The sequence below is a fragment of the Centrocercus urophasianus genome, unplaced genomic scaffold (assembly GCF_019232065.1).
Source record: "Centrocercus urophasianus isolate 14NV4802_14NV808 unplaced genomic scaffold, USGS_Curo_1.0 seq_14, whole genome shotgun sequence".
NCBI classification, from domain to species: Eukaryota; Metazoa; Chordata; class Aves; order Galliformes; family Phasianidae; genus Centrocercus; species Centrocercus urophasianus.
The window spans coordinates 31,343,536-31,369,593 of NW_024884586.1; the positions used below are offsets into that span (position 1 = coordinate 31,343,536).

At 43.4% G+C, this 26,058-nt stretch overlaps 3 protein-coding genes across 3 annotated transcripts; 1 reads left to right on the forward strand and 2 right to left on the reverse strand.

Moving 5' to 3' along the window:
- Positions 1-795: 795 nt before the first annotated feature.
- MLH3 (mutL homolog 3) lies at positions 796-18,130 on the reverse strand. The gene is made up of 12 exons (XM_042813670.1): positions 18,017-18,130; positions 14,347-17,686; positions 10,426-10,496; positions 9,354-9,458; positions 7,598-7,670; positions 6,854-6,925; positions 5,731-5,839; positions 3,476-3,635; positions 2,959-2,982; positions 2,695-2,773; positions 1,800-1,951; positions 796-1,242 (listed from the first exon to the last, which is right to left on the reverse strand). Exons 2-12 carry the CDS (start codon positions 17,624-17,626, stop codon positions 1,159-1,161), a joined length of 4,209 nt encoding a protein of 1,402 aa, XP_042669604.1. The 5' UTR covers positions 17,627-17,686; positions 18,017-18,130; the 3' UTR covers positions 796-1,158.
- A 327-nt stretch (positions 18,131-18,457) lies between these two features.
- Positions 18,458-19,541, reverse strand: ACYP1 (acylphosphatase 1). Its single transcript, XM_042814375.1, has 2 exons — positions 19,278-19,541; positions 18,458-19,128 (listed from the first exon to the last, which is right to left on the reverse strand). Exons 1-2 carry the CDS (start codon positions 19,359-19,361, stop codon positions 18,913-18,915), a joined length of 300 nt encoding a protein of 99 aa, XP_042670309.1. The 5' UTR covers positions 19,362-19,541; the 3' UTR covers positions 18,458-18,912.
- A 248-nt stretch (positions 19,542-19,789) lies between these two features.
- ZC2HC1C (zinc finger C2HC-type containing 1C) lies at positions 19,790-25,683 on the forward strand. The gene is made up of 3 exons (XM_042814075.1): positions 19,790-19,845; positions 20,677-21,952; positions 22,711-25,683. The coding sequence occupies exons 2-3, from the start codon at positions 20,684-20,686 to the stop codon at positions 22,972-22,974; spliced, it is 1,533 nt and encodes a 510-aa protein (XP_042670009.1). The 5' UTR covers positions 19,790-19,845; positions 20,677-20,683; the 3' UTR covers positions 22,975-25,683.
- Positions 25,684-26,058: the final 375 nt, after the last annotated feature.

The window sequence follows — 26,058 nt, forward strand, 5'->3', positions numbered from 1 at the left end:
AGTGACCTCGTACTTCAAAACTGAACCTTTGGTAGATCTTTTGGACAAGTTTTGTTAAGCTACTGAAATACAAATCAGTTATTTGGAAAATGCTGGAATAGAAATTCCATTCTTGATGAAAGGTAGACTTCAGAAGGCCTGCCAGCAAGTTTGTTCGCCTCTGCATCAGAAGGCAAAACTCAAGTTCTTGCTTCTCTGATTTTAGTCTGAGGGCCTTCCCTCTCCTTTACTACCGGGTGACTGATTATTCTTCTTGGGTGGACATCTTGTCTCATTCTGAAACTTCATGCTTTTTGTGAGGGGCAGCATAGAACGGCTTAGAAATCTCAGGCTCTCGCAGTGTGACCAGATCATTTCGTAGTCCCTTTTATCAATGTATGTTAATACACTACATCACAGCTGAGGCACCAAAGGAAAGAAGCTTCCACTCCTTGCTTTGTTTTACACAGAACAAAGATACCAGTGATTATCATTTACTGTTTTAAAACGATCATGTCCTGTCTAGCTCAGAATGTGATACAAAATAGAACTGGAACATGAGGAAAGAAAACTGTGCCTATTGTAAGAAATGCAATGAGCTGTTTAGTTGTTTCTGTACACTGATAAAGTGGGGCTATGCTAGGGTTTAGAAATCATTCACTCAAGAATGCAAACTGCAGGGAAGTGGGAGAAAAGAGCTGGGTGTGTCACTGATTGCCTAGTTAAAAAGACATAGGCCTACCTAAGCCTATGTCAAACCTGTTTTTTACTAAGAAGCTGGTCAGTCCTCATTCCAACCACTGTCAGAAACCTAAGGAAAGTTTAATTAATTTTATTAATAAATACCTCTTCCATTTCAAACACTCTAAAATACATTAATTAAAAGTCTCTGGCCATGCTTGCAGCAACTGTGACTGGATGCAACTTCTTGACATCAATAGTCAAGCACTGACATGTGACTCAGGTTTACAACACAGTTCCTTAGTGCTGAAGATGCTTCTCCAAGCTCCAACAGTGGGCTTCTGCCACATTCTTCTGGCTGGTCTCTTCTTAGGTCAGTGCTCAGGGCAAAACTTTGGTTACTGCGCTGGCTTGAGAACATTGCTCCACACAAGATGTTATTTAACAACAAGAGAACCTGGATCGTGCCAACACTTATGGAATCTGCAGTTTGCAGCCTTACCTTTTTAGGTTAGGGTCTTTGTTTCCAAACAGTTGCCATGCTCGCACCATCTTCCGCAGTCTCGCCAAGTTAGGTTTAGCCTGGAGGGAGAAAAGTGAAGCAGCGCTAAGTCATAAGTAAACCAACTTCAGTGCCTCCATACTCTTTTATCTAATAGAAACATTCCCATTTTTTCATGTCTAATTCAAAGTCCCACATGATTTCCCACAGAAGCTAATTTAGTAACTTATTATAGTATATTTGCAAAAGGGAAAGAGTAAGGATTTTTTATGGCATCTTCAACTTTGGGGCAGCAGGTGTTTAATCTTTAGCATCTTTGCTCCCGGCAGAATATCCGCATTTCCATGTTTTCAAAGTTTTACACTCATAAACTGAACTGCTTTAAATACATGCTCAACTTTAAACATTAGTTGACTCCATTCAAGTCAGTGCAGTCATTCAAATGGAACATGGTAAAATCATTGCCAAAGTTTTTGCAGAACAGAGGCTTAATTCTCTCAAGTTTTATTTTGCTAATAACAGCTACATAAAAGTTCAGGTAAGATGCAGCAGTGGTGGTTCAATTTCTAACACGCATACAAGAGATGCCTCTGATAATGCAGAGCGTGCTGCTCCCTGCCGGTACCCCACGCAGTACCTGCGTTTCCTGCTGTAGATGGTCAATGTCTGCAAGGGGCATCATGGAAGGTCTTCCATGAGCACACTGGAAGGGCAGCTGGCAAGATGACAAAGCTTCCATGAGCCGACAGCTCTCTTCTGAAGTCAAACTGTCATTAAACTTAATAGCTCCTGGAACAAAATGAAATTCCTGCACATGCTGCCAGAGAGAATTCAAACCACCCAACAGACCTCCCTCCACAACTGCTACTTACAAAGAAAATAAGGCGGCTCCCAAAGACAGACTAACAGCAAAAGCTGGCTTAAGGCTTAGCTCAATTAACCACACTACTGCATAATGATCAGCTGTGTAAAGCCTAAACTGTTCCATCTAATCCAATTCTAATGGATTGCAGGATTATTAGATTCCAGCTTTTCAGATAGTGTTGTAATAGACTTTTTTTAGGGCTGAAGATGCAATCAGCTCACATGCCAAGAGATAGTAGAACCAGAAGATAGCCTTTATCAATTCTATAGAACTGATATGAGTTCTATACACTTGCCACTGACAGGCATGAGCTCCAAAAGCAAACGCCAGCCCTGCCGCTAATTCCTTTCTCACAAGTGGGCTCTTAATGGCATCCAGAGAAAATTAAAGCAGAACATTACAAGAAGTGTCTGTTATCTTTAGCTTCCACAAATTCACAAGGCTATCTGCAATCTCTGTCTTGCCTTTTAGCCACGAAAGCCATTCTTTGGAATGTAGTGACACACCATGAAAATGGGCTGTTATCTCCTCATCCCTATGAAACAGTCTGTAACCCTGCAATTCCTGCAAACACATTCTGAAACCACTACCCCAGGAATTATGTCATAAGGAAATAGCAAGGCTAAAAAATAAATGGAAGAATGAAAGAAATGTACAGTTTCCTTACCGTGACAGGCTTGGGAAGCTAACACCTTCAGAAATGTCAGAGGCATTGTCCCTCGTGCTCCTCCCGTGGTCTGCACTAGCTAAAATTAGTACGAGAACATCATCTTACATTCCATTTAATATGAAGGATGAGGAGAACTGTAACAAGAATGAGCTTCAAATGACCTAAATCTACATCTCCGGTGTTTAACACACTTCTTCCCTCCGGTTCTTTCAATAAGCTTTGCGTTACTGCAGTCAACTTTAGAAGCAGATAGCTACTCACCTCAACTTGTTCCTTAATAAACTCCTGAAAACAAAAAGGTAAGACAGTAAGTTGGTATTTCTCACTTTTACTGCCCATATCCCCCTTCTCCACATCTGTGTATAAGTTCTGGATACACCTCAGGAAAAATGATGCAGTTTCTTGTACACTGACCACAGAAAAAGATTCAGGTGCAAGTCCTGATCTCCCCAAGTCTTTTCAGACTTGAATCTAATTACTTGGTTTCTCTGCATCAGTTTCCTTAAAAGGATGAGCAGAAAACTGATTAAACATCTGATCTGCCTACTACATTTCTTTGCTTTTCCACTATCTCAAGTCTGAAACAGATTTCTGTCATTTCTGTTATAGTTCAGGGATTTCAACTATAGGACTGTTTAGCTACTAAAAGAGATGGCACCTACACTGGCCAAGAGAACTTCTTTGCCTCTCTTGTAAGAAAGATATGCTATACTTTGGGCCTTTAACACAGAAAAAAAGCCAGTATCACAAATTGCTTTGCTCCATATCCACCGCTGACCTCCACAATGCTTTTATTGACAGGTTGTCTTTTCCGTCGTAGTTCATTGGCCTCTCTTTCTGTAAAACACAGTGGCACTTTCTTCACTAGAATCAAGGAGTTGTTGGTCTCAGGAAATGATAATTCAAGGCCCAGATCCTTCAAATTTTTGTAGCAGCACCTGAAGAAAAAATAAAATAACAACCAAAACAAGTAAGACAGAAGCAGCTACTTCTTCACAGCTTAAATGGATATTTGTGTAGTCTCTGTGTTTCTTCCTAAAAGTTTCTGATCTTGAAAATCATACTTCAGATTCCAGTTAATTTTGCCCTTTTACTCTGCATTCTACTCCAATTTTTCACTCCAATCAACTATGCATATTGTATGTTCCTCAGCCACAAGATCTAGGTACAATTTTTCTGTAATTCACAGAGAGCTTTACATTTAAATGTATAAATTTTTGTTTTCTAAAGATGCACAAGATGTCTGATTCAAGGAAAAAATATCACATAAATAGCAACACTACACATCCTCCAAACATTAAAGTTATGCACTACAAAGACTGCTTTAAGTCTAGCCTAAAAAACAGTGATTTCAATTGACACATAACAGCAAATACTTATGACAGAAAAATATTTTAAGAGATTTATGCTGGTCTAAAGAACTCATGTCCTGTTAAATAAGGCAAAGAGAGCCAAGGAAAGAACAGCCTTTAATTAATCTGACACGTCTCCCTATGGATGGAAAAATACACAAAAAAGAGGATAACTTGTCATCAAAAAGAGAAGAAACTGTCAGCAATCATTATCAAATAGTCTGATGTTTGTGTACACTTTGGTGATTTCTACATTAAACAGCAAAAATTCAAAAATCCCCTCTATGTTTCACTGTCATGGCAGTTCAATAAGCAAGCAGAGCAAGCAGTTTGTGCTGTCTATCAGCTGTAGCCAAAACCAACAGACAAAATACGAAGTGTGGATGTAACAGACAGAAGACAGGGGAACAATTGCATAGCAGCAGAAATCAGTGGGATACTGACATTTGGTGTATTGTATTCAGTGTTGGCCATCAAAAGTAGATACAAAGATATTCAAAGATTAGTGTAAAAATAATTCAGAGTTGACCTAGAGGCACTAAAAATATTGTGATATTGGCAAGAATATCATTAAAGGATAGAAACAAAGGCATCCAAACATTGTTGAATTATGAGCAGCCACGGTTATATTCTCACATTTTTCATACAGCAGGTGGTACATAATGATCCTTTACACTTTCCTCTACAATTTCTGGTATTTGCCATTGTTACACAAAAGAGTTACCAAACATATACCAGTGATACTGTTATAATTGGAATACACCCAAAAAGGACATTCCACCAAACGAGTGTATCCCTAAAATAGGCAGCAATTTTAATAAAGAATGATTTAAAAGCTACTGAGTTTGCCAAAGGCATCACAAAAAAAAGGAGAGTTTGAGAATAACAATGAAGGAGACCTGTGGAAGTTAGCAGAGAACTTCAGGGAGATTCAGGCTGGATGTTAGGAAATACTACTTCTTTGAAAGAGTGGTCAGGCACTGGAATGGGCTGCCCAGGGAGGTGGTGGAGTCACTGACCCTGGAGGCGTTCAAGGAATGTTTGGATTTTGTGTTGAGGGACATGGTTTAGTGAGAACTATTGGTGATTAGTGGATGGTTGGACTGGGTGATCTTGTAGGTCTTTTCCGACCTTGGTGTTTCTGTGATTCTGTGATTCTGCATCTAGTTCTAAACTGTTGCAATACAAAAGTTAAATTTCCTAATGGTAACTAGTACACCATTCTGAAACATTTGGGAAACAGTGCTCATTAGTTAGTCTTGGCAGACACCTAGAATTAAGGAATGCATTTTTGAAGGATTCACAGTACAAGCTTTCCATAGCCCATCCCTCTCCTCTCCAACAGTCTATTAAATCAGTTCCTGTATCTATACTATGGGCACTGCACTCCGAGTCCTGGTTTCCAGACAGCAGGATCTGCTGGAGACTTCTGGGACACTCCTCTGGCTCATGCATCACAGTTTGGTTTGCCAGGGGAACCACAGAATTTTGCAGTGGCACAGGGATGGCACACCATGGGGCTTTGTCTTGAGATGCAATGATGTGCCCAAGAAGCACACCTATTTCCCACAGTATAGATACAGCCAACTGGTTTCTACTCAGGAAACAATTAACAGATGGGGTAACCTAGCAATATATTGAAATCTTCCCCCAAAGTTTAGCACTACCGGCCATTACCAACCATAGAATTCTTCTTTGTTCTTCTGTAACTTCGATCTCTAAAGGGGGAGAGACAGAGGAAGACAGAAATTTCTTTTTGCCGCATGCGGTAGCTTCCTTCTCATAGGAATCTGTGAATGAAACATTTAGAAATATGCCTCTTTGAATACTTATGCAGGCATTGCCCTTAATGACCCTATGGTTTGGCACATAATCTCTGTTTGGATTAAAAGTGACCACAAAATGCCTTCTCCTGAAACTTGTGGAGGACTGGGAATGTCACAAACTAGACATCTAGTCCCAGGGGAGAAGTTGGTTAATGCCACTTTGTTTTTTTCCCACCGGTTCCAAAAAAGAGTCACCCTAAATAGCAAGAAAAACCTACTGATATATTTAGTCCAACTCACACACAGCGATTTTTCCACAGAAAAATCTCTCATAAATGGCTAAATCAAAATACTACTCATTAAGCATCTCTCCCTTCAGTCTTCAACTTTATTCAGTACCTCACCGAAAGGAGCAGATTTCCTGGAAACCTCTCTGCAGGAACTGCACAGTATTTCTCAATGAAAGAGAAAGTCAGTGACTTTTAAGCACTTGATGGATAGTTGTGCTTTTTAGCACTGAAACCAATGGCTAATGGGCTTACAGAAAAGACCATTATCCCTTTGCAAACAGTTTCAGAATGTAAAAATTTTAGGCTTCAAGTGGGGCATTCAGCTAGAAAGGAGCCAAACAAACTATGCTCTTTAGTCTGCACCCAATGTCTTATTCTTCACAGCATAATCACATACTCTTACTGATGTTTTTTCTATTTCCTGTTCATTGTTTTTCCTATCTGTCTTCCTACTCTTTCATTACATCAGGCCTATTTTAATTTGATAGGTCTGTGTGGGTAGGGTGCATATTTTCTATTTCTGGAAACACTGTAACCATTTTCAGCTACCAATACTATGACTGCTACAAATATTGAGTGGCTGCACTCTGCTAAAGATCAAGGTCAAAATGACAAATCGGTGTTCTACTGGTTCCATAGAGCCCAGATTTATTCTCACGACAACTTAGTTAGCGAGCTTTCCCCTTAAGACAGCTCTTGTTTGCACATTCCTGTGCACTATCTTTCCTGAAACAATCTGCATTCTCACCTGCAATAAGCTGCTCCAGGCGGATCCGTTCATGAGCTGCATGTTGGTCCACCAAAACCAACAGGTTTCCACCTAAAAAATGTACCGTAAGAGATTAAAACTAGGTAACTTTGTACCCAACAAGCACACGGGTTGGAAAGAAGAAAATGACCGCTCCCTAGAGGCCACATTTACAAGATAAACACCAGTAGGTTCTACATGTGTGAAGCGAGGGGAAGACCAGTGGCAGAACAAAGTCACTACAGAACTGAAATGGAATGATCCGAATGAGAAATTTAAATTAAGGGCAATTAGAAAATCTTGTCTATAGGAGTTCAACTCCTATATATAGTCATAGTCATTTAAGTTATAGTCAATTAACTTCAGAACAAAAGCTGAGGTCATCAACAATGGCTCTGTTCAATACTGTCTTTAAAATGCTACAAAAATTACTGATTTTGAAAGCCTTTTCTACACAGCTTCAGTAAGCTGCAGCAACAGATATATCCAGACACTGTGAACAGTCTGAAAGATGTTAGTAATTTGAGTATAATCTATTTTTATAATACTAATCTGAAGGTAATCGGAACATTCAGTGATGTCCAAAGTAAAGAGAAAGAAGATCCAGGAAATTTCATATGAAGACTAACATTTTCCTCTACTTGCAGTATCATCTCAAAGCAAGAAACAATACAAGCAGGTCTGTGTTCTCTCTGCAGTTTAAGTGCACTTGAGAGCTACCTTAGTACCTATAGTAGCTCTTACCTTCCTTTTTATCCATTTCATTCCTGGTGTTGATTACACAAGCAATGAATTTATTGTCCACTTGCTGAAGAACCTGAAAGATACTCAGAACAATCACCACCCAGTTGTAACAGAAAGAGGTATTAGAAGGGGGACTAGAAATACATCTTTTCTCATCTCAAAGGCTGAAAGAATTTGGACTAGAAAAACCAACACGGTGGAATTATATAATTATTCCTTATAATGCAATGAGGGGCTAAATATGGAAAAGGCAGCAATTCTTCTAGCAAGGCTATAAGACAACACTAAAAGAAGGTCAAACAACCATAATTTGTCATGAAACAGTTCAGACTGGAATAAATAAGAAAGTTGCACAATATCCAATAAAATAATTCTGAATCTGTCTTTTGAAAGAGTTACAAGCACAAGAGCTTGTAATTAAGGAGGAAATTTACAGAATGGTGGTGTAGAAGCTCCTGGAGCTGGGAATCAAAGCTGTTCACAGCCCGCAGGATATAAACAACCTTTTATAATTTGAGCTGTGTTTAAGGGTTTGTGCTAATCACTTGTAGTAACCAGGAAGCAACTTCTTCACTCTTTTTGTTATGCCTAACTTGCTTTTCAGAGTTGATCCTAACTTCCTCCCAACCAGCGTACATCAACCAGATCTACAGATGGAATACTGAGCAGCCATGCATCAAGCTTTCAGGATCTAATTTTTATACTTAAATTAACAGATGCAAAATAAGGAAGGAGTCTCCCTGAGTCAGAGGTACAGAGCCCGCTGTGAACACTGTCTTACAACACATGCATTGTCCACCTCTTAGGTAAAAATGAATAGATGATCCTATTTCTTTGAAGGCATACGAGACATTAATCATTTTTTCTGTTTTTTTCCTTCTGTTTCACAGCTTTCTTCTCCTGCCTTTTTGAAACATAATTTGTTTCCTGTAATAACTTTATTTCTCTTGTTATTCCTGCACATGCAACATAAGGAAGGGAGAATCATTTCCATCGTTCTTCACCCTGACCTTAATATCACCAGGTCCCACCCAGTCAGAACCTTCAATCTCAAAGTCAGCAACCTGATCACATGAGAATAATGCCAGTTTGCAACCTGTTAGTCATTAATATGTAAGAGAGGGAGAGAATTCACCTGAAGATTTCTATAAATGCCAAGAATGTAAGCTGACGCCATACATTTACATGAGCTTTTAAGTTAACTATTAAAATATACAATGAAAAAGCATTAAAATAGTTAGACTTCATGTTACAATGTTATTTTTAAGAATCACTTTTCAGAGCAGATATAAATCTTAAAAGGAAATTTCAAGTCTTTCCAGGAAATCTAGGATTTGCTTTTGAAATCGCTCTGCTTAAGAATTAAATTTCTAAAGTCAATAAACATAGAACCATGGGACACAGATTTCAGGAGACAATCAACTAGCAAATATTTACAAGAAATATAAAAAGCCAGCTGTTGAAATATCATTTAGTTAGCAGTGTTTCAAAGCAGCAACAAGGCTGCCTCTTGATTTATCCACGCAGCCAGTGAATTTTAGTCATTTTGCAGAGAGATGATTATCCAGATATGAAGATCTGGCTTGACATGTGTGTCTGATGATATCATACACCAAGATTTCTGACTGTGTTTGTGAAAACTAAGGATATGATCTATTTCCCTAGATACCTCACTCCTACGAGGCAGAGACAACAGAAAATTCCAATGGCAGAGTGGGAATTATAGCATGAAAACTAGCAATAGTTCATGTTGTACCTGCATTGAATGAATCATGTCTTTGGTAAAACGATAAGGATACAAAATATTATGGATTTTCACAGCAAGATTCTCAGCCTGACCGCTGGTCACATCAACAGCTATCTGTAAAAATAGAAGTGAATTACATGAATAGTTTATAGGCTCAAGCCACCTATGATGAACGTGGGGGAAAAAAAAAGGTCAGATTTGGGAAAAAAAACGTTCTGGAAACGGCTCTTCATATTGTGACAACCAAGCTTTCCACTCAATCACAGCACTAGTTAAAGATACAATCCAGCAATCCCTCTGTTTCCATCCCCACTTACTTTCCCACCTGGGATAACCCAGTAACTTCAGTGCATTCAGCTAATTGTGAATACCTATCAGAAAACCTGATGCTGACTAGCAGCCTCGGTAAGCTCCCAGCAGAGTGAGTCTCAAAAAATGTATCACCCTACAATGACTCAGAGTCTGTCACTGTAACAGATGAACAGAACTGTTCCTTTTCAAAAATTCACCAGCAGGTGGTTTGTGACTCCATCTCCATTGTGTGCAGGTGGAAATGGTTACATACGTAAGTTTACACACTTACAACATGATGATTAAAGATAATGCTGCCTCATGACAACAAAGGAAGTCTTTCTAACAGTTCCAACATTGTTTTCTCTCACATGCCATAGTCCTGCTAGGCTACAAAAACAACTACAGTAAACTAAACTTTTAAGACCCATTGCACCCAGAGGAGAAAGATGAGTTGTCCACAAAGAGGACAGACAATATATTACTATTTTGCCATCTGATAACCTTTTAATTTTAAGATGAACGTTTCTGTAAAGAAGATAGCTTACAAGAATGTTTTGCTTTTGAAATGATGGAAGATAAAAGATTAGCCCAATATCTGCTTCTCCAACTTTGAATACATGCACAAAAATGACTTGTATATAAACCACCCGTAAAACATAATTGCAAGGTCTGCAGTCTAAAATATCACTGAATAAATTCTAAAGAACAGTCACAATACTTGCAGTTTTGGTCCCCACATCAGATAAAGTAACTCCTGTGTTGGTATGAGATGCAAGATAATGCTTACCTCTGGGCAGCGAACAAAAACAGGGTTATCCCATTCTGAAAGCATGGACTGCAGAGACTCGCCTTCACCACCTGGGAAGGGACACACAGATAACACAGGCACTACCATAAGCTGTCAGCAGAAGGTATGCTGGGTACCTCTCACTCACACAGGTGTAATTACATTTTTTTCCTTCAGTAATATGGGAGAGTGTACAGGTAAATAATGGAGATGAGAGTGGGCTTCCCTATTGTTTGCTTTATCTAGAAGAGACCCTGTGCAGCTTCCTGAGCATGCTGCAGCACAATTCCACAGGCCTTGAAAATGAGGAGGGAAAAAAAAAAAACAAAAGAAAACAAATGAAGGACCTATTTAGCTACCCACTGCTTCTGGACAAAGCTACATACCTAAAAAGTGATTTCATCCTTTCTATCACAAAAAGAATGTGTGGATTGAAGCTATTTTTCACATTCCAAGGTTGGAATGAGTACAAAGAACGGACTAGGTAATTATTCCTTAAGCTACTGGCATCATTCAACAAAGACCTGGGTATTTAATCTGTAAATAAGTACCCCCTAACCTGCCTTCAACCCTCAAAGAGTTTTTTTTTCCAGTTCTAGATCTGAGATGACTCACACAGTCCCATTGTTAGCAGACCTTGAGTAATTCTGGGTTCCTGTTGGAACATCTGGGAGAATTCTTTCATTTGTTTTTACAGCAGTACACCGTGTCCTGGAAAGCTGGCCCTACCTCTCTGATCCTGACTTGCTAGAGTCTTCTCTTTTCGAGGTCTAGGAAGGAAGGGTAGCACAATCTCACTTCTAAAGGGATGGCACCTGCACTGAAACCCTAAGAACAACATAAATTTACTTCTGCAGATTCATCAGTGTGCAAAATTATAAAAGACTTTACAATTACATTTTCATAAGTGAATGTATGCTTAGCCCTGGGTAAATTGGACTCTTATGCTGATTTGGCAATCTAGCATTAAGAAATAGCAGCACATCCATAAAAATTTTCAGATACACTTGTAGCTGGAAATGTGGCCTCTGCAAGACTGTCATTCTTAAAAACTGGCTACAGCCTTAATCACATAAGGATTACTTCAAGAATTAATGCAATCAGAAGTGTTACCCTAAGAGGAAAGAGAGGTCATACAGACAATCAAAACACTCTGGATTTCCCTCTTTTCAGGTGTGGCAGAGCTGTCAATCTGTTACCACCACCATCAATAGTTATCAGCAGTCATCAGCACCTTGTAAGACTGAAAACTACAAGCCAGTAAGACCATGTGAGATATCAAGGTTAGCCTAACAATGTTCCTACCCGCCCAGGAATGATTTAATGATATTACAAACCTGCACTGTTATCAAGATTATTAAGTGGCTCAGATTTCCAGCACAGTGGTAAACATTTCACCCTTCCTTTGGTACAATTCAGATTTCTATTCTTTGTGAAATAATAATGAATTAATAAAGTTCCTTTCTACTAAGAAATTAAGGGTGTGCATTCAGGAAACATGGCAGAGTGATAAAGCCAAAAGAAAAAAAACACAAAAAAATCCACCGGCTGTGCGCTGATAAGCTCAGTAGGGAAAGGTTCTATGAGGTCCTGTGGCCAGTCCACAGACTCCTGAGTGTTGGCTTTATCCCAGAAAAGCCTGGTGATGGTTCTGCCCTGGGGGATAAGAATCCTCTCAAGAATCCAAACTGGCAGTTCAGCACAGGAAGGTAACTCAGCATCCAACTGTCACAAAACTCAGCCAGACTCTCCTACCTCACACTGGACAAGATGCCCTCATGCAATTCCTGGTGAACCGGGACAAAATTAAGAATTCCATCTCATTTGGACTTTGATAGAACTTACAGTTATTGCCTCAAGGAGATATTATCTCTCAAGTTCACAGAACCATCTATCATTTATGTAAACAGGAGTCCAATGTTTTATACGTGTCACAAACAAAGAAGAGCATTTCCCTCCTTGTTGTAGGGGAAAGCCTTGCTCGGGACATACATTGCTCATGAAGTTAGGATTTTCTTGTCTGATGGCCACTGAGAATTCAGAGCTCATAGAGGTATTATTAAAACTATTATTCTGACAGGTAACACCAGAATAGGTGCCAAGAATAACTTCTCTACCTTATACACGCAAACCATTTGCAATTAGAACACTTGAATATTGAATTTCACTTGCCTCAATTACATTATTATCATATTGATGCAGAATATTGGGTTGTTCAGAAAGCCACTTGATTATGAAAAAAAAAAAAAGTCATTAATTTTCCTGTAATGGTCAGCTTAATCAGTTCAAAGATGCCTAAGTGTAACCTACAAAATCTTACATTTCTCTTGAGCACACGGAGTACATGGCCTATGACTGGACAAGATGGCAGGCAGCTACTGCTGAGATGGAGATGGAGGATAATCATTAAGGTCAGAAAAGACCTCTAAGATAATCTAATCCAACCACCCACCTACCATCAGTGTTGCCCACTAAACCATGTTCCTCAGTACCACATCTACACATTCCTTGAACACCTCCAGGTATGGTGACTTCACCACTTCCCTGACCAGCCCATTCCAGAGCCCCTGACCACTCTTTCGGAGAAGTTTTTTCTAATATCCAGCCTGAGCCTCCCCTGGTGCATCTCGAGGCCATTCCCTCTCACCCCATTGCTGTTACCTCACCACAATCTCTTTTCAGAGAACTGTAGAAAGTGATAAGGTCCCCTCTGAGCCTCCTCTTCTCCAGACTAAACAATCCCAACTCCCTCAGCTGCTCCTCATAAGGCCAGTGCTCCGGTCCCCTCATCGACTTTATTGCCCTTCTCTGAATGTGTTCCAGTGCCTCAGTGTCTTGTAGCAAGGGGCCCAAAACTGAATATAGTACTCAAGTTGCAGCCTCACCAGAGCACAGGAGGACAATCACCTCTCTGTTCTTGCTGCCTATTTCTAATTCAAGCCAGGATGCCGCTGGCCTTCTTGGCCACCTGGGCACACTGCTGGCTCATGTTCAGCCAATTGTCAACCAACACCCTCAGGTCCTTTTCCTCTGCAAAGGAAATGGATCCCCTGCAAGAGGACATGGATTATTCCTATGTCTTTCTGTCTGCTACCAACCAGTGCAATTTCCCTAACCTTCAATACGCTATTCTTAATAAATCAGTGGCTTTGAAATTCAAAGTCAACTACAAAACACTATTTTTCAATATAGTCACCTCCATTAGCTATGCATTTTTGCCAGCAGTGAACAAGAGCCTGCATGCCATACTTGTAAAAAAATCTGCACCAGTGGAGGTGACACACTCTTGCTGTTACCACTGCTGAAAGGCACCACCCACCGTTTCACTGCGCTCACAGCCACTGTTGGGTCTCTACAAACGTTCAGCGAGAGTCAGTGAATTTCAGTGGGTGCAAGTTTTTCCACATGGAGGAAGTCAGTTCTTCCCCTCTGCTTCACATGCACTCCCATATCAGAAACCATTTTATCAGACTGCCCCTTTGCTGCCATCTCTCACACAGCAACAACATGCAATGGAATATTGGTGAGACGTTCAACCTCTTCTGCTGTACCATCAACATCTGACTCTCATGTTAGTTATGGGCCAGCATAATAAAACAGAAGGAATTCGTTTCAGAGCAGCCTTTGTATACGACAGCAATTATTTACGACAGTGATTACAGTACATGTAATGTTGCTTAGTGAAACCTAAGTGCTGATATTTCTTTTCACTATTTTATTAAAAACCATCTTTTAACATCTTAATGTTAACATGTTTATCTCCACAGTCACCAACACATTCTGTTTTCCAAACAGCTGCTATGAGTAAGGCCATGGATTTTTCAGTATGAGTGTCAGGTGCAGCTACCAAAATATTCTATGCACCTAGCAGAACAAATACTGTTTTCCTCATCCCATTTTTATGACAACAAATCATCTTACCATTCTCTGCGACAACATTCACGGCCATTGTTGTTAAATCTTTAATGCAGGCAGCTGGAAACTCTTCAGGAGGAGTGTTGTAGGTGCTCAGTCCTGTTGCTTTATTGATGTAGATTGTCTTACCCAATAAAGCATCAAAATCTTGCAGCCAGTCTGAATCACGCAAATCATCTCTGGGATTACCTGTTGTTGCATTATCCCCAGAGAATGCCAAGTTACTTGGGAAAGTCATGCAATGAACCTCAGGATCTTTCACATTTTGTTTTGATGATTCATCTAACATCCTTTCATCTTCACAGATGATGTCAATGCCATCTTTTTCTGCTGGAAACGGTAAAACGCTGCTTGCAGAGATTGTGTACTCTCCTTCAGTACTGCTGAGTGGTGACAGGCTAACAGTACATTTCCTGGACTCTGCTCTCAAATCATCTGATTGTGGGCAAGCATCCCTCTTAGAAATGCTGCAACCTTCCCTCATTTCTTCCACTGAAGATTTATACCTTTGACAAGGGTTATACAAAAAATCATTACTTGAAGATTCAAGATCAAAAGAGTGGTTATCTTTTCTACTTGAATCTGTTTGGAGTTGTTCACCCAGCTGTTTTACTGCTCGGTGATCACTTTTCATTTGGCACAGTTTGGATGACAGGGATCCTGGAGATCTTTGACTACTCATGGTTTTTTTACTAACCTCTGAGTAATCGGACAGCGTCAAAGGGCTGCGACAAAGGGCTCGTCTGTCCAGTGAAGTTTCTCCACTGCAGAGTAAAACTTCATCCAAAGATCTCAAAACATGGCTGTTTTTATTAGAATCCAAAGTTGGAGTCTCACAGATGCTCAAGCGTCCGTGACTGTTATTCTGACTCCTTGAAAAGTCACAATTAGCTTGTACATTGGAAACTGGGAGACAAAATTCACTCTGCTCTGGTGATGGTGTTGGTAGCGTACACTTAACACGCCCATAATATCTCCTGAACTTTTCTAATGAACCCAGCTGCGTAGACAGGCTCAGCTTCTTGCAAGGCTGTGATCTTGGCTCAGCTATTTGCCTTCTAGGGCTTTTTACAGCTTTACTGTGAGGAATACCTGAAGATGTTGCCAGCGGCAAGTCTGACACATTTGATGTTTCATAATGTCTTTTACTGGTGGCAATGGACACGTCTCTCCCATCACGTGCTTGACTAGGCAAACTCCTATTCTCTGACCTCTCATTTCCATCAGCCGTGCCAACTTCTCTGCTGCAGAGAGGTATATATTCTTTATTCACGTTACTGGAAATATACTTAGCATTTAAAGACTGAATCGGCAAACTCATTTTGTGCATGGAAGTGTGCTTGGCACTCACAGGACAAGCCCTACTGTGCATGTTTAATGCAAGATTTGTTTCTGTTTGTTTACGTTCACGGGGTGGCTCATTTTGCATGATACACGTTTTGAGGCCTAAGTGAGAACGCACTTTTTCTGGTACTGAACTAACAGTCCCTCTTCCAGCATTATCTATTACTTCAGTTGCTTCCCTATCTCCTCTTACATGAGGTAGTCTTATCAATGAACTTCCATAGACAGTTTCAGATTCCCCTGCTGTTTCAGTAGGGTCTTCTCTCTCAGATGGCCACCGAGTAGAAGTATTATTTGAGATACAAACCGTATTGCTTTTCCGCACAACTTTGTCTTGCTGGCTTCCTACGCCTTTTGCACAATTCTCAGCACAACGCCGCAAGTCATCACAACTGCCTTTTTTCATTATTTCTGATCTGGCTCCTTCAGTCAGAGAGGAATGGAGATTTTCTGAAGATTTCAGATGAGTATCACACCGTTTTTGGGAACTCATTGTGTCTTTTGGCTCCTGTTCCAACATATCAGATATAATGAAATTAGAAGTGGTGTCATCTTTCTTGGACAGTGGAATCTCTGCTTTTTTGTTTCTACATTGACCAGAGAGTTCAGCAATCTTCTGATTTGAGGAAATTTCAGTTTCCTGTGTATTTGACTCTGTAGGATTTGAAGATTTTTTTCCCACTATGGATTTTCTTTTGACATCTTTTGATTGCAATTTACACACTTCATAGGAATCTATAATTTCATCACATGCTTTCTGAAAGTTTTCTTGGATGCTCTTATCCTCAGGGAGTGTGGATTTCGTAACTGGAGCATTACACAAACAAAAATTATTATCCTCATTAAACTCTTTGATGTCCTCACAACAAGGTTCAACAAATAAATGTTCTCGTTTCAAAAACATTTTCACTCCTTCCTCTACACAAGCTAGAAGAACATCCCAGTTCTGGAACTCAATCAGAGTTTTTGCAGGTTCCAGAGACACATCGTAGTCACTGTACGCACAGGTCACATTGAGAACAAAGATCCCGTACAACTCTGGGCCACAACGAAGGCGACCAGGACTTGAGGAACCCTGTCTGCTCACAGGGACACTTTTTGCCTTACAAATGACACTTTCTTTTCTTAATAAAAAGTCAATCAGTTTATGCAGTCTTGTCTTTAAAACAAGCCTTCTATTGACATACAAGAATTGCATATTCTTATTGTAATGTCCTTCAGTACTGATGTAACCACTTATCTCAAATCCCCCAGACTTATGCTTTATTTCTCTTAACTTCTGAGATTTGCCCAGCCCATATATTTGACAAAAACGAGAGTAAATGTCTCTTGTCTTAGGGAGCTGAAGCACCATAGAACAAGAAATATCATTCCTTAAAGAAAGTGAAACAGAGGGATGCATCAATGATATAGCCTCTACTTTCTGCCTCACCCTCTCAAATTCCAGCACAGGATCCATGCACCTCCTCCTCACTGGTAACTGATGGAACAGATTACACACGGTCACTGTCGTTCCGCCACTTGGTCTGCTCAATTCAGCTTCACAGACTTCCAGTGCATGCCCATTGTGAAACAGTTTCACAAAAGTTTTTGCGGTCTTGCTGCTCTTAGATGAAACTTCCACAACACTGGCCATGTTTGCTATGCTTGCCAGAGCCTCCCCTCTGAAGCCGTAGAACGTCAGCTTCTCTAAGTCTGCCACTGAGCTGCACTTACTAGTGAAGTACCGCTTTCCCATTTTACTTAAGTCATCTCTCCCCATGCCGGAGCCATTATCCACCACCTGGATCTTAAAAGCTTCCAAATCCACCCTAACAGCTACACACGTTGCTTTGGCATCGATGCTGTTGAAGACAAGCTCCTCAACACACTGCCCCAGCGAGGTGACCGCCACTCCAGAGCGCAGCCTGGCTTGCACGTCCTCTGCCAAGTGCTTGATCATGGCAAAAGCAGGCAGGAGAGAAACTCGGCAAACTGCAGGGAGATCACGGCTCTGTGTTCTTGATAACAGCCGCACAGGTGGGGAGGGGGAAAAAAAAAGGAAAAAAAAAAAAGGAAGAGTGAAGAAATTATCGAGGGCTTGATTTTTTTTCTCTAGTATTTAAAGGCCCAGCCTCTGAGTGAACATCAGCCGGTGCCTCCAAAGCACACGGCCAGAAGCCGGTCCGTGCACCCAACAGCTTCCCAAACGCAGCGTAAGGAAAATCTGACAGCAGTGAGGCCAAACTCACACGGCCTGCAAGCACAGGGCCTCTGCTCCCGTTAGCACAGCAAACAGGCAATAAGCATCACCAAAGGGCTGGGCTGCGAGCTGCCGTCCCCTCACTTTTACCTTTCTCCTCCCGTTACAGTAGCGAAGCAAGAAGGCGAGCTGGGGGAGCTGCGCACTGGAGGAAAGCGCGCTCGCCTCGGCAACCAGCGGGCCCTGAGGGCGCGAGCTCCCCGCCCCGCCGCCGGCACTGCCCCTCCCGGCTCGCGGGGTTGCGGGCGGGGCGGGGCAGCCCCTCAACGGCCGCGGCTCGAGCCCAACCGTCGCTGGGCCCGGCACGCGGCGCCCGCTGCGGAGCAGCGCAGAGGCAGCCGGGCGGGGAGCACAAGGCGCATGCGCGCAACGCCCCGGAGGCTGGGCTGCGGCTCGCGACACGGAACCGCGGCTCCGGGCGGGCGGTGCACGATGGGAGCTGTAGTTTCCTACCGCCTCAGTGAGGACAGGGAAGGAGCAGGGAGACCGGCCCCGACAGGGTGCCACCGCGTCCAGACAGCCACAGTCAACTCAAGCAAGCTCCAAGTACTTTATTCTAACAAAAATAAACTTCTGTGCGAGTAAAGAACACAATAAATTGCTTCGGAGAGATTAAGGTCACAACAATCTCACTTTCAGCAGTATTTACAGCTGGTGCCAATTCTGCAGTTTCCTCCACACGAGCGCAGCGTTACACCAATGCCATACGGTACTCAGCACTGCCGCTCACAACTCAGGCCTTCGGGGACCGGAGGCTGTGCCCCTGGGCAGCCCCATCAGTACAGACAGCACCGAGCCACGCTCCACCTATCAAAGTGACACAAGCATTTTAGTGCTACACAACAGTACAACAAACCAATAAGTTAGAAATGTAAGGAAATACAGTTCTCTAGAGCCGGATGTCAGCTGTCTGAACAGCTGGGGGCTGGGGATGGACGCTCGGCAGGGGCAGCCTGTGCCCCAGGTTGGCTGCTTTCTGGACGAGGTCACTTGCGGATCTGGAAGTCCTTGTGTTCCAGCGCCGCAATCTCCTTCTCGTTGGTGAACTCGGCCCGGCTGATGCGGGACTGGGGGCTCCCGATCTTCCGCAGCCACTCCTGCAGCTCCCGCACCCTGGCGGCCGGACCCTGGGCCTGTCCCTGCACGGTGCCATAGCTCGTGTTCTGCACCCAGCCAACCAGCCCCAGCCGCTTGGCCTCGCTCTGAGGAGATAACGCAGACGTGAGATGGCTCTGGGCTGCTGGAGCTACCAACAGCGGGCAGCGCGATGCTTACAAACCCCACACCGCATCAGCTGGCCCGCCCGGGCCCAGGAATCCCTAGGTCCCCGTCCCACCACCCCGCAGCGCACCTGGGTGTACTTGCGAAAGAAGACGCCCTGCACTCTGCCCGACACCTCGTAATCCACGGACACCAAGCCCTCGCTCCCAGCCATAGCCACAGCAACCCCCACCAGCCGCAGCCGCCAACCTCACGGCGCACGCGCAGCGTGGCCTTCGCTACCACCCAGGGACCAACGAGAGCCAAGCTCCGCAGGAAAGGAGGGACTTTCCTAACCGCTTCATGAATAATTCATGAGGCCTCCCTCCCGCTCCCCTTCAGCCGGCGGTTTTCACTCGGCCATAGAGACAAAGTCTTCCAAGCAGCAGAGCGTCCCCACTCCCCTCGAGCGCCTCTTCCCCGGAGCGCAATGGATGCGCTGCTGAGTACCCATAGAGACGAGCTCAGCGGCTAGAGCGGCACAGGAAGCGGCACCCGCGTGCCGGTCTCCAGGCAACAGCCGTCAACACGGCGCGGCGGGAGCTCGGCGCCGTTCGGCTAGGCCTGCAGGCGGGGCCGGGCCCGGGGCCCCTGCCCTCAGCTCGGCTCGGCCGCTCCCGGAGCCGCAACGCAGATGAGCGCTGCGGGCGACTCTGCAGGTAACGGTGGGGGCGGGCCCAGGAACTCGTGTTCAGTGCGCTCCCCGCGGGGGCGGCGGTTCGGAGACTTTGAAGCTGTGCTCCTCCTTAGGGAGGCTCTGCGTGGGCAGCCGGTACCGCCATGCGGGAGTACGGGGCCGAGTGAGCCACGGAAAAGCCGTGGTGAGCTGAATGGGCCGCCTTGTGACGGCGGCGCCCGGGCAGGGACGAGTCTCGGTAAGCGCTCCTTGCGGGCATAGCTGCTTCCCTGGTAATGCGATTGGTCTCTACAGTGACAAGACAGGGCTCAGAAAGAACCCAGAGGAGTTAGAAAACCTTTGCCAATATTCAATCTAGCTTACAAGTGTAGGCTGTTGGGAGGAAATTTTACAGGCTGAAAGAGCTGGGGCTGATCAGCCTGGAAAAGAGAAGGCTCTGATGTGACCTGAGAGCTGCCTGTTAGTATGTAAACGGGAGGAAAGAACGGCAGACTCTTTAGCAGGGTCTGGTGACAGAACAAGGGGAGATGGCTTCAAACTAAAAGAGGGTGGATTTAGGCTGGATATAAATATGTATTATATAAATTTTACAGTGAGGGTGGTGAGGCACTAGAACAGGTTGCCCAGAGATTAAGTTGATGCCCCATTCCTGGAGATTTTCAAGATGGGGTTGGATCAGGCCCTGGCAACCTGATCTATCTATGCGTGTCCTTGTTCATTGCAAGGGAGTTGGAGTAAATGACCTTTGAAGGTCTCTTTCAACCCTAAGGATTCTATGATTCTATGAAATCTGTCCAGTTTTGGATGTAGTAGTCTGTAGTGATTTTGCTTCTAACCTCAGGCTCTTTCCCAGGTACTGAATGGCTGAGCTGCAGCTGGCTTTGTTTCCGTATGTGGATTCTGTGGTGGCAGCTGCTAAGCTCTCAGTGACAGACAGTTATGATTCTGAAGTCTCAGTACATCAGTCCCCTCTGGAACACCTAGAAAACAGTTGTCAGCATGAATTCACATCAGACAAAGAGGAAAGCCTGAAAAATCCCCGTGCCCGAAAGAGCCAAAGCTATTCATATCCTCTTTCTGCAGAAAGCAATAAGCACAGCTCCCAGCATGGAGGCTCCAGCTCATCTGGACTGCAAAACAAGCATCTTGCCAGCCAGGTTAAGACTCTGCCCTCTAAATCATTAGCCAAACGGAAAGAAGGAGTGGATCGTTCATGTCCTCTGAAACCAATTTTTCAGCACAACACTGGGAGCCTTCCTGCAGTCAATACAGGACAGCTCGGAAGTTCCCCATACATGGAGGAGGCTCTAAATAGTAGGACTAGCACAAAGAGCAAAGGAAGGCATCTGCCGGGGAAGCCTCAGCTAGCTGCAGTGCTCCCTCCTTGGACAGCAGAGCCTAAACAGTCAGATTCCTCTCTATACAGGAGAGATCTGGCTTATATCCTAAGGCTGGAGGCAGAGGGACGGTCCCTGGAAGAGGAAATCCGAAAGAAAGAGGCTCTTCTCAGAGAGAAGCTGAGGAGAACAAAGGAGGAGCTTAGGAGGATTCAACGAGAGAAGGAACTGATGGAGGCAGAGGAGAGAAGAGCCAGAGCAATGGAGAGGACTCGCAGGCGAAAGGCCATGTGGCACCCTGGAGAGGAAAGTATAAGATTTACCATCAGGACGGGTGATGGGGATTTTAGTGGGGTGCAGTCTGCAGAGGTCACTGTCCCGAAGACAGGCACTACTCTCCATCCCCAAGAACTGGCTATGGGGAAACTGAAGAAGGAACGGTTGGTGGCCAGCAACAACAAAATTCGAGACCGCATACCGGTGCAGAGTTTAGCCTCATGCTCAGAGCCGGACTTAAAACATGGCCCTTCTTCCTCTGTTCTCTCAGACTGTGGTGGCAGCATGCCTGCAGAGATGCTGTACATGCAGGCTGCCAGCCCCACAGAAAAGGGGGAGCTTGGACAGTGCAGCTTCTGTGGCCGCAAGTTTCTCTGCACCAGGCTCAAGAAACACATGAATATCTGCAGCAAGAGCCAAGGCTCTAAAAGGAAAACATTTGACTCCAGCAAGGCCAGAGCCAGGGGCACAGACCTGGAAGAGTTTCAGCAGCGGAAGAGCTCAGAGAGACCTCAGGTAACTTGCAGTCCCTTAGCCTTCCTCAGTTCACACATACTGTTCACTTTCCTCCCTCCCTGAGATCTAGTTTTGAGACACGAGCACCCTCATGAGAACACAGGGCTGAGGAACACAACCCAGCCACTGCCTCTGGAAGACGCTTGCCTTCCACATAAAATCTAATAGGTTGGGTTGGGAGGGAGGATGAGAGGGTGTTGTTTCTGACTGATTTGTCTTTGTAATGCATCATGGGGTACTCCTGGAGAGAACTTGCTCCTTGTATCAGAATGCTCATCAGGGCAGACTGGGTCTGCTGTGGTAAAGATCTGTGATGCTGGAGGGCTGTGGGGAACTGACTGAAAAAGCAGGTAATAAAATGGACTAGCAATCTGAGGGCAGTGGAAACATGCAGGTCTGTTCCTTCAGAGCAGCTGTAGCATCTCGCTCAAACTAGTGGTTGACAACCTTGAACATGGCATGGGAGTTGGAGCTCAAGTATCTTTAAGATCCCTTCTAACCTGAGCCATTCTATGATTTCCTCAGTGCTACTGCCTGCTTCATGAGCTCATTCTCAAGCTCTTTTCTAAGCACCGACATCTCCATCAGTAACTCCATCAATCCCTCGTTGGTGCTTGGTGGGATTCAGCTTCCCTGGGGGATTTTACATCAACGGAGACTGCTCAGGAAGAGGTGTCTAGAATTGGGCCATGAGAGCAAGGCTGAGAATGGAGGCTGACAGCAGTGCCAGTTGCTCTGACTGCATTTCCCTTCTGCAGAATAAGCCACCCAGAAGAAACAACTGGAGGCAGAACCATGAGGCTTTCATCCAGACCTTGCGCCATGCCCGGCAGGTGCAGCAAGTGCTGTCCAAGGGAGGGAAGGTACCTGACCTGCCTCCGCTGCCTCCCATTGAAAATCCAGACTACACTGCCTGCCCCTACTGCAGACGCCGCTTTGCACCCCAAGTAGCTGAGACACACATTCCCAAATGCAAAAACATCAAGAATAGACCCCCATTTCCCCCACAGAGGAAACGCTGATAAGGCAGCTTTCTTTGTTCTCCACACTGGCTGTGTTGAGCAAGATTTACAATAAGCAATCAGTTCAGGACATAGTGGCAGAATATAAGTTTGTACACTTAAATCTGTGTGCTGGAGTGTGATGCCCTTCTGAGGGCCACCTTCTCCCAGCAGGTGAGCTCAACAGCAAGACCCAGTCTACACTGTAAGGATGTCACTGTTCAGTCCGTTGAGCAGGAAAGAAAGGTTGTTGCTACAGGCTGACAGCATGAAGCAAAAGAGCAAACCAGCCATCAGAAAAATCCTTAAGAATCATTTTTTTCTTGTAGGCTGCGGAGACTTAACCTTTTTTCATTGAAAATAGCTTTCCTGATGTAGAGATAACTGCTCTCCTTTAGCTCATCACTGGCTGCAGACATTTATTTTTCTTCCATAAAAGAAAAAAGGAGTGCTGTGCAAGAGAGAAACAGCTGGGCCAAAGAGAGCATCTGCCTTTTGTATGCTTTGTTGCTCTGTAAATGCAGGTGTTCACTTCTGAATGTATTAACAGCAACAGTGGTTCTGGCTGCCATAGTCTTTCTATTTTAATTACCTACAAGAACTGGGAGGTGTGGAGTTCCCTTTTTTTTTTTTTTTTTTTTTTTGCTATAGAATGGTCTCTGCATTCTATAGTGCAATCTAGCATTTAGGGCTTTTGGGAAGCACCATACACAGGCTGCTGTGTTTACCCTCCTCTGTCTATGAGAGACAACAGGATCCAGAGCTACTTGTCGATGATTTCTTTCGCTTTTTCTCACTTGTTGAAGTGCTGATCAGTTGAATAATAAAAGTTGCAAAGGCAGGCTTATTTTGCACTTGTTCTGCATCAGCCCAAGAGTTTTACTCAGATGATTTTCTGGAACATTAATGACAATCCTGGGACCATTTCTTACCAGCAGAAGAGCATAACATACTACCACTTAGAAATTTGGCATCGTGTCGACATAAAAACTGATGATGTTATTTAATTAGGAGAATTGGAAGCTATATAATGAAATACTTCCTCAACACGTGAACCTCAGGCTCAGAAATTCATGGGGGTAGAAGAGCTTATGTGCAGGTCTGTATGCCAATTCACGTACATAGGACAGCAGAGGTACTCTGAACAGGCCAGGCCCTTCAGGCAGCAGAACAGCCATGTCCAAGCGATTACTTACTATGTACAATAACTGGAAAAGTCTTGGGAAAGAGGAGAAGAATAAACATTCAATTAAAGAATAATGCCACACAAGATGAAAAAATAGGCCACGAATAAGCTTAGACTGGAAATTAGCTTTCTAATCAGGAGAAGAGTGAGGTCATGGAAAAATCTTCCAACTAGGTTAGCAGAGGCAAGGAACCTACACTGTTTCAAGATGGACTTTGAGAAAATCACAGAAGGGACTGTACTGCAGGAGTCAGAAACAAATGCTCTGTATCACAGTTCATTTCCATCTTCAGGATGGAAGATAGGCTTGTGATAAAAAGTGCAAATAACACACCAGCTATAGTTCTGTACTTCAGTGCATCACTGTCAGGAGCAGAGACGGAATTTCCACCTCCCCCTGATTCCTAACGTACCTTCTAATTACTTTCCATCTAAAACATTCAAGAACAGCTAACAACAAATACAATAATAAAATAACCAAGCAAAATACTAAGGAACTTCACAACAGGCAGTGTAACAGGTAAATCAACAACTAGATTTAATATTAAAAAGATGGAGATTTTCTGCAGGCCAAGGTAATAGGGGCCTCTGAAACACAGGGCTTTAACCCTTCTTTAAGTCAGATGACTTACTTGTTTCCATTTTGGATGCTGCAATTGTAAGGCATCATGACAAAATTATGCCCCTTCTTGAGGGAGGTGCAAGGGAGTTGTTGGTTATTTTGGCCTTATGCTGGAGGGCTTAGTTTGTCACACATGATTAAAGGGTCTTTAGGGGGAATAGATGTCCTACAGACTTACAAAAAGGCATCTGCTCCAAGCTGGTAACAGTTGCTGCATAGTTGTCTATTTTTTCAGATTCTGATTTTCTGACTAGTCTAATATTAGACTATTTCTGTTTTGTAAAAAGTTGTTTTAAATGGTCACAGAGTGTTTTTTGTTCTCAAAGTAAGAACGACTACTTTGTATGAGAAAGTTGCAACAGGAAGCAAACAAGGAACAAAAAAAGTTCCAGCAGCTCCTTTTGCAAATCCTTCAGCAATGCAGCGCCAGCTCCTCACAGGAGCCTGAAGAAAAAAGAAGACAAAAAAACCCCCGAAAACCAACAGATAAAAAGCAGCCAGATTGAACTGGATTAGTAAAAACCTGAATCTGGAGAAACACTTCAGCCTGCAATGGGTGGACCAGATTCCTGAAAGAAGTTGGGAGTGCTTCTGACCTATAGACATGTGGGCAGGGATCCCAATTCTGTGGCACACCCTAGAGAAAAACATGAAGGTCCCAGAAAGGGTCAGTACTGCTCTGTCAGCCAGGTATGTATAAGAACGTGCAAACCCAGAGAAAAGAGAAAAAGAGACTCAAAACAAGGGAAAAGACTTCACTGTATGCAAACTGACTGGAAAATAAGATCAATGCTTCAACTTCAGAACTTATTAACATAGGGTATTAGAGGATAGCAAGGGGCGACAAGAAAAGGGGTAGGAAAGGAATAAACTGAAAGCTGTATTCCCACAGTCTTGAATTAATGAAAGATGTTACTGAATTAAAGAGTAGTTAAGAAATTCAGTACCACTTCCTGTCTTGCAGTATTGATTCAATTTTCCTTGCACTTTGTTTTTTTTAATTGTGTTTAGTGGGTCCTAAAAGTCAACAGACGGTCACTGGGATAGAATACACATAGAAAGGCTTGTGATACTGTAAAATAAATCCATCAACTGGGGACTTTCCTTAAGTAACAGGCAAGGAGCTAATGCTGGGACTGAAAATGTAGATTAAGCAAAAGTAGTTATTGAAATTAAATCACCAGACTTCATCATTGTGTTTGTTTCAGAGCTAGCCTTGAGCGCTTCACCCTGTTTTGCTGAGGTAGTTTTTCAGGTAAAGTAAGACAGCAGAGTTTTACCCTACTTTTTTTCTGTC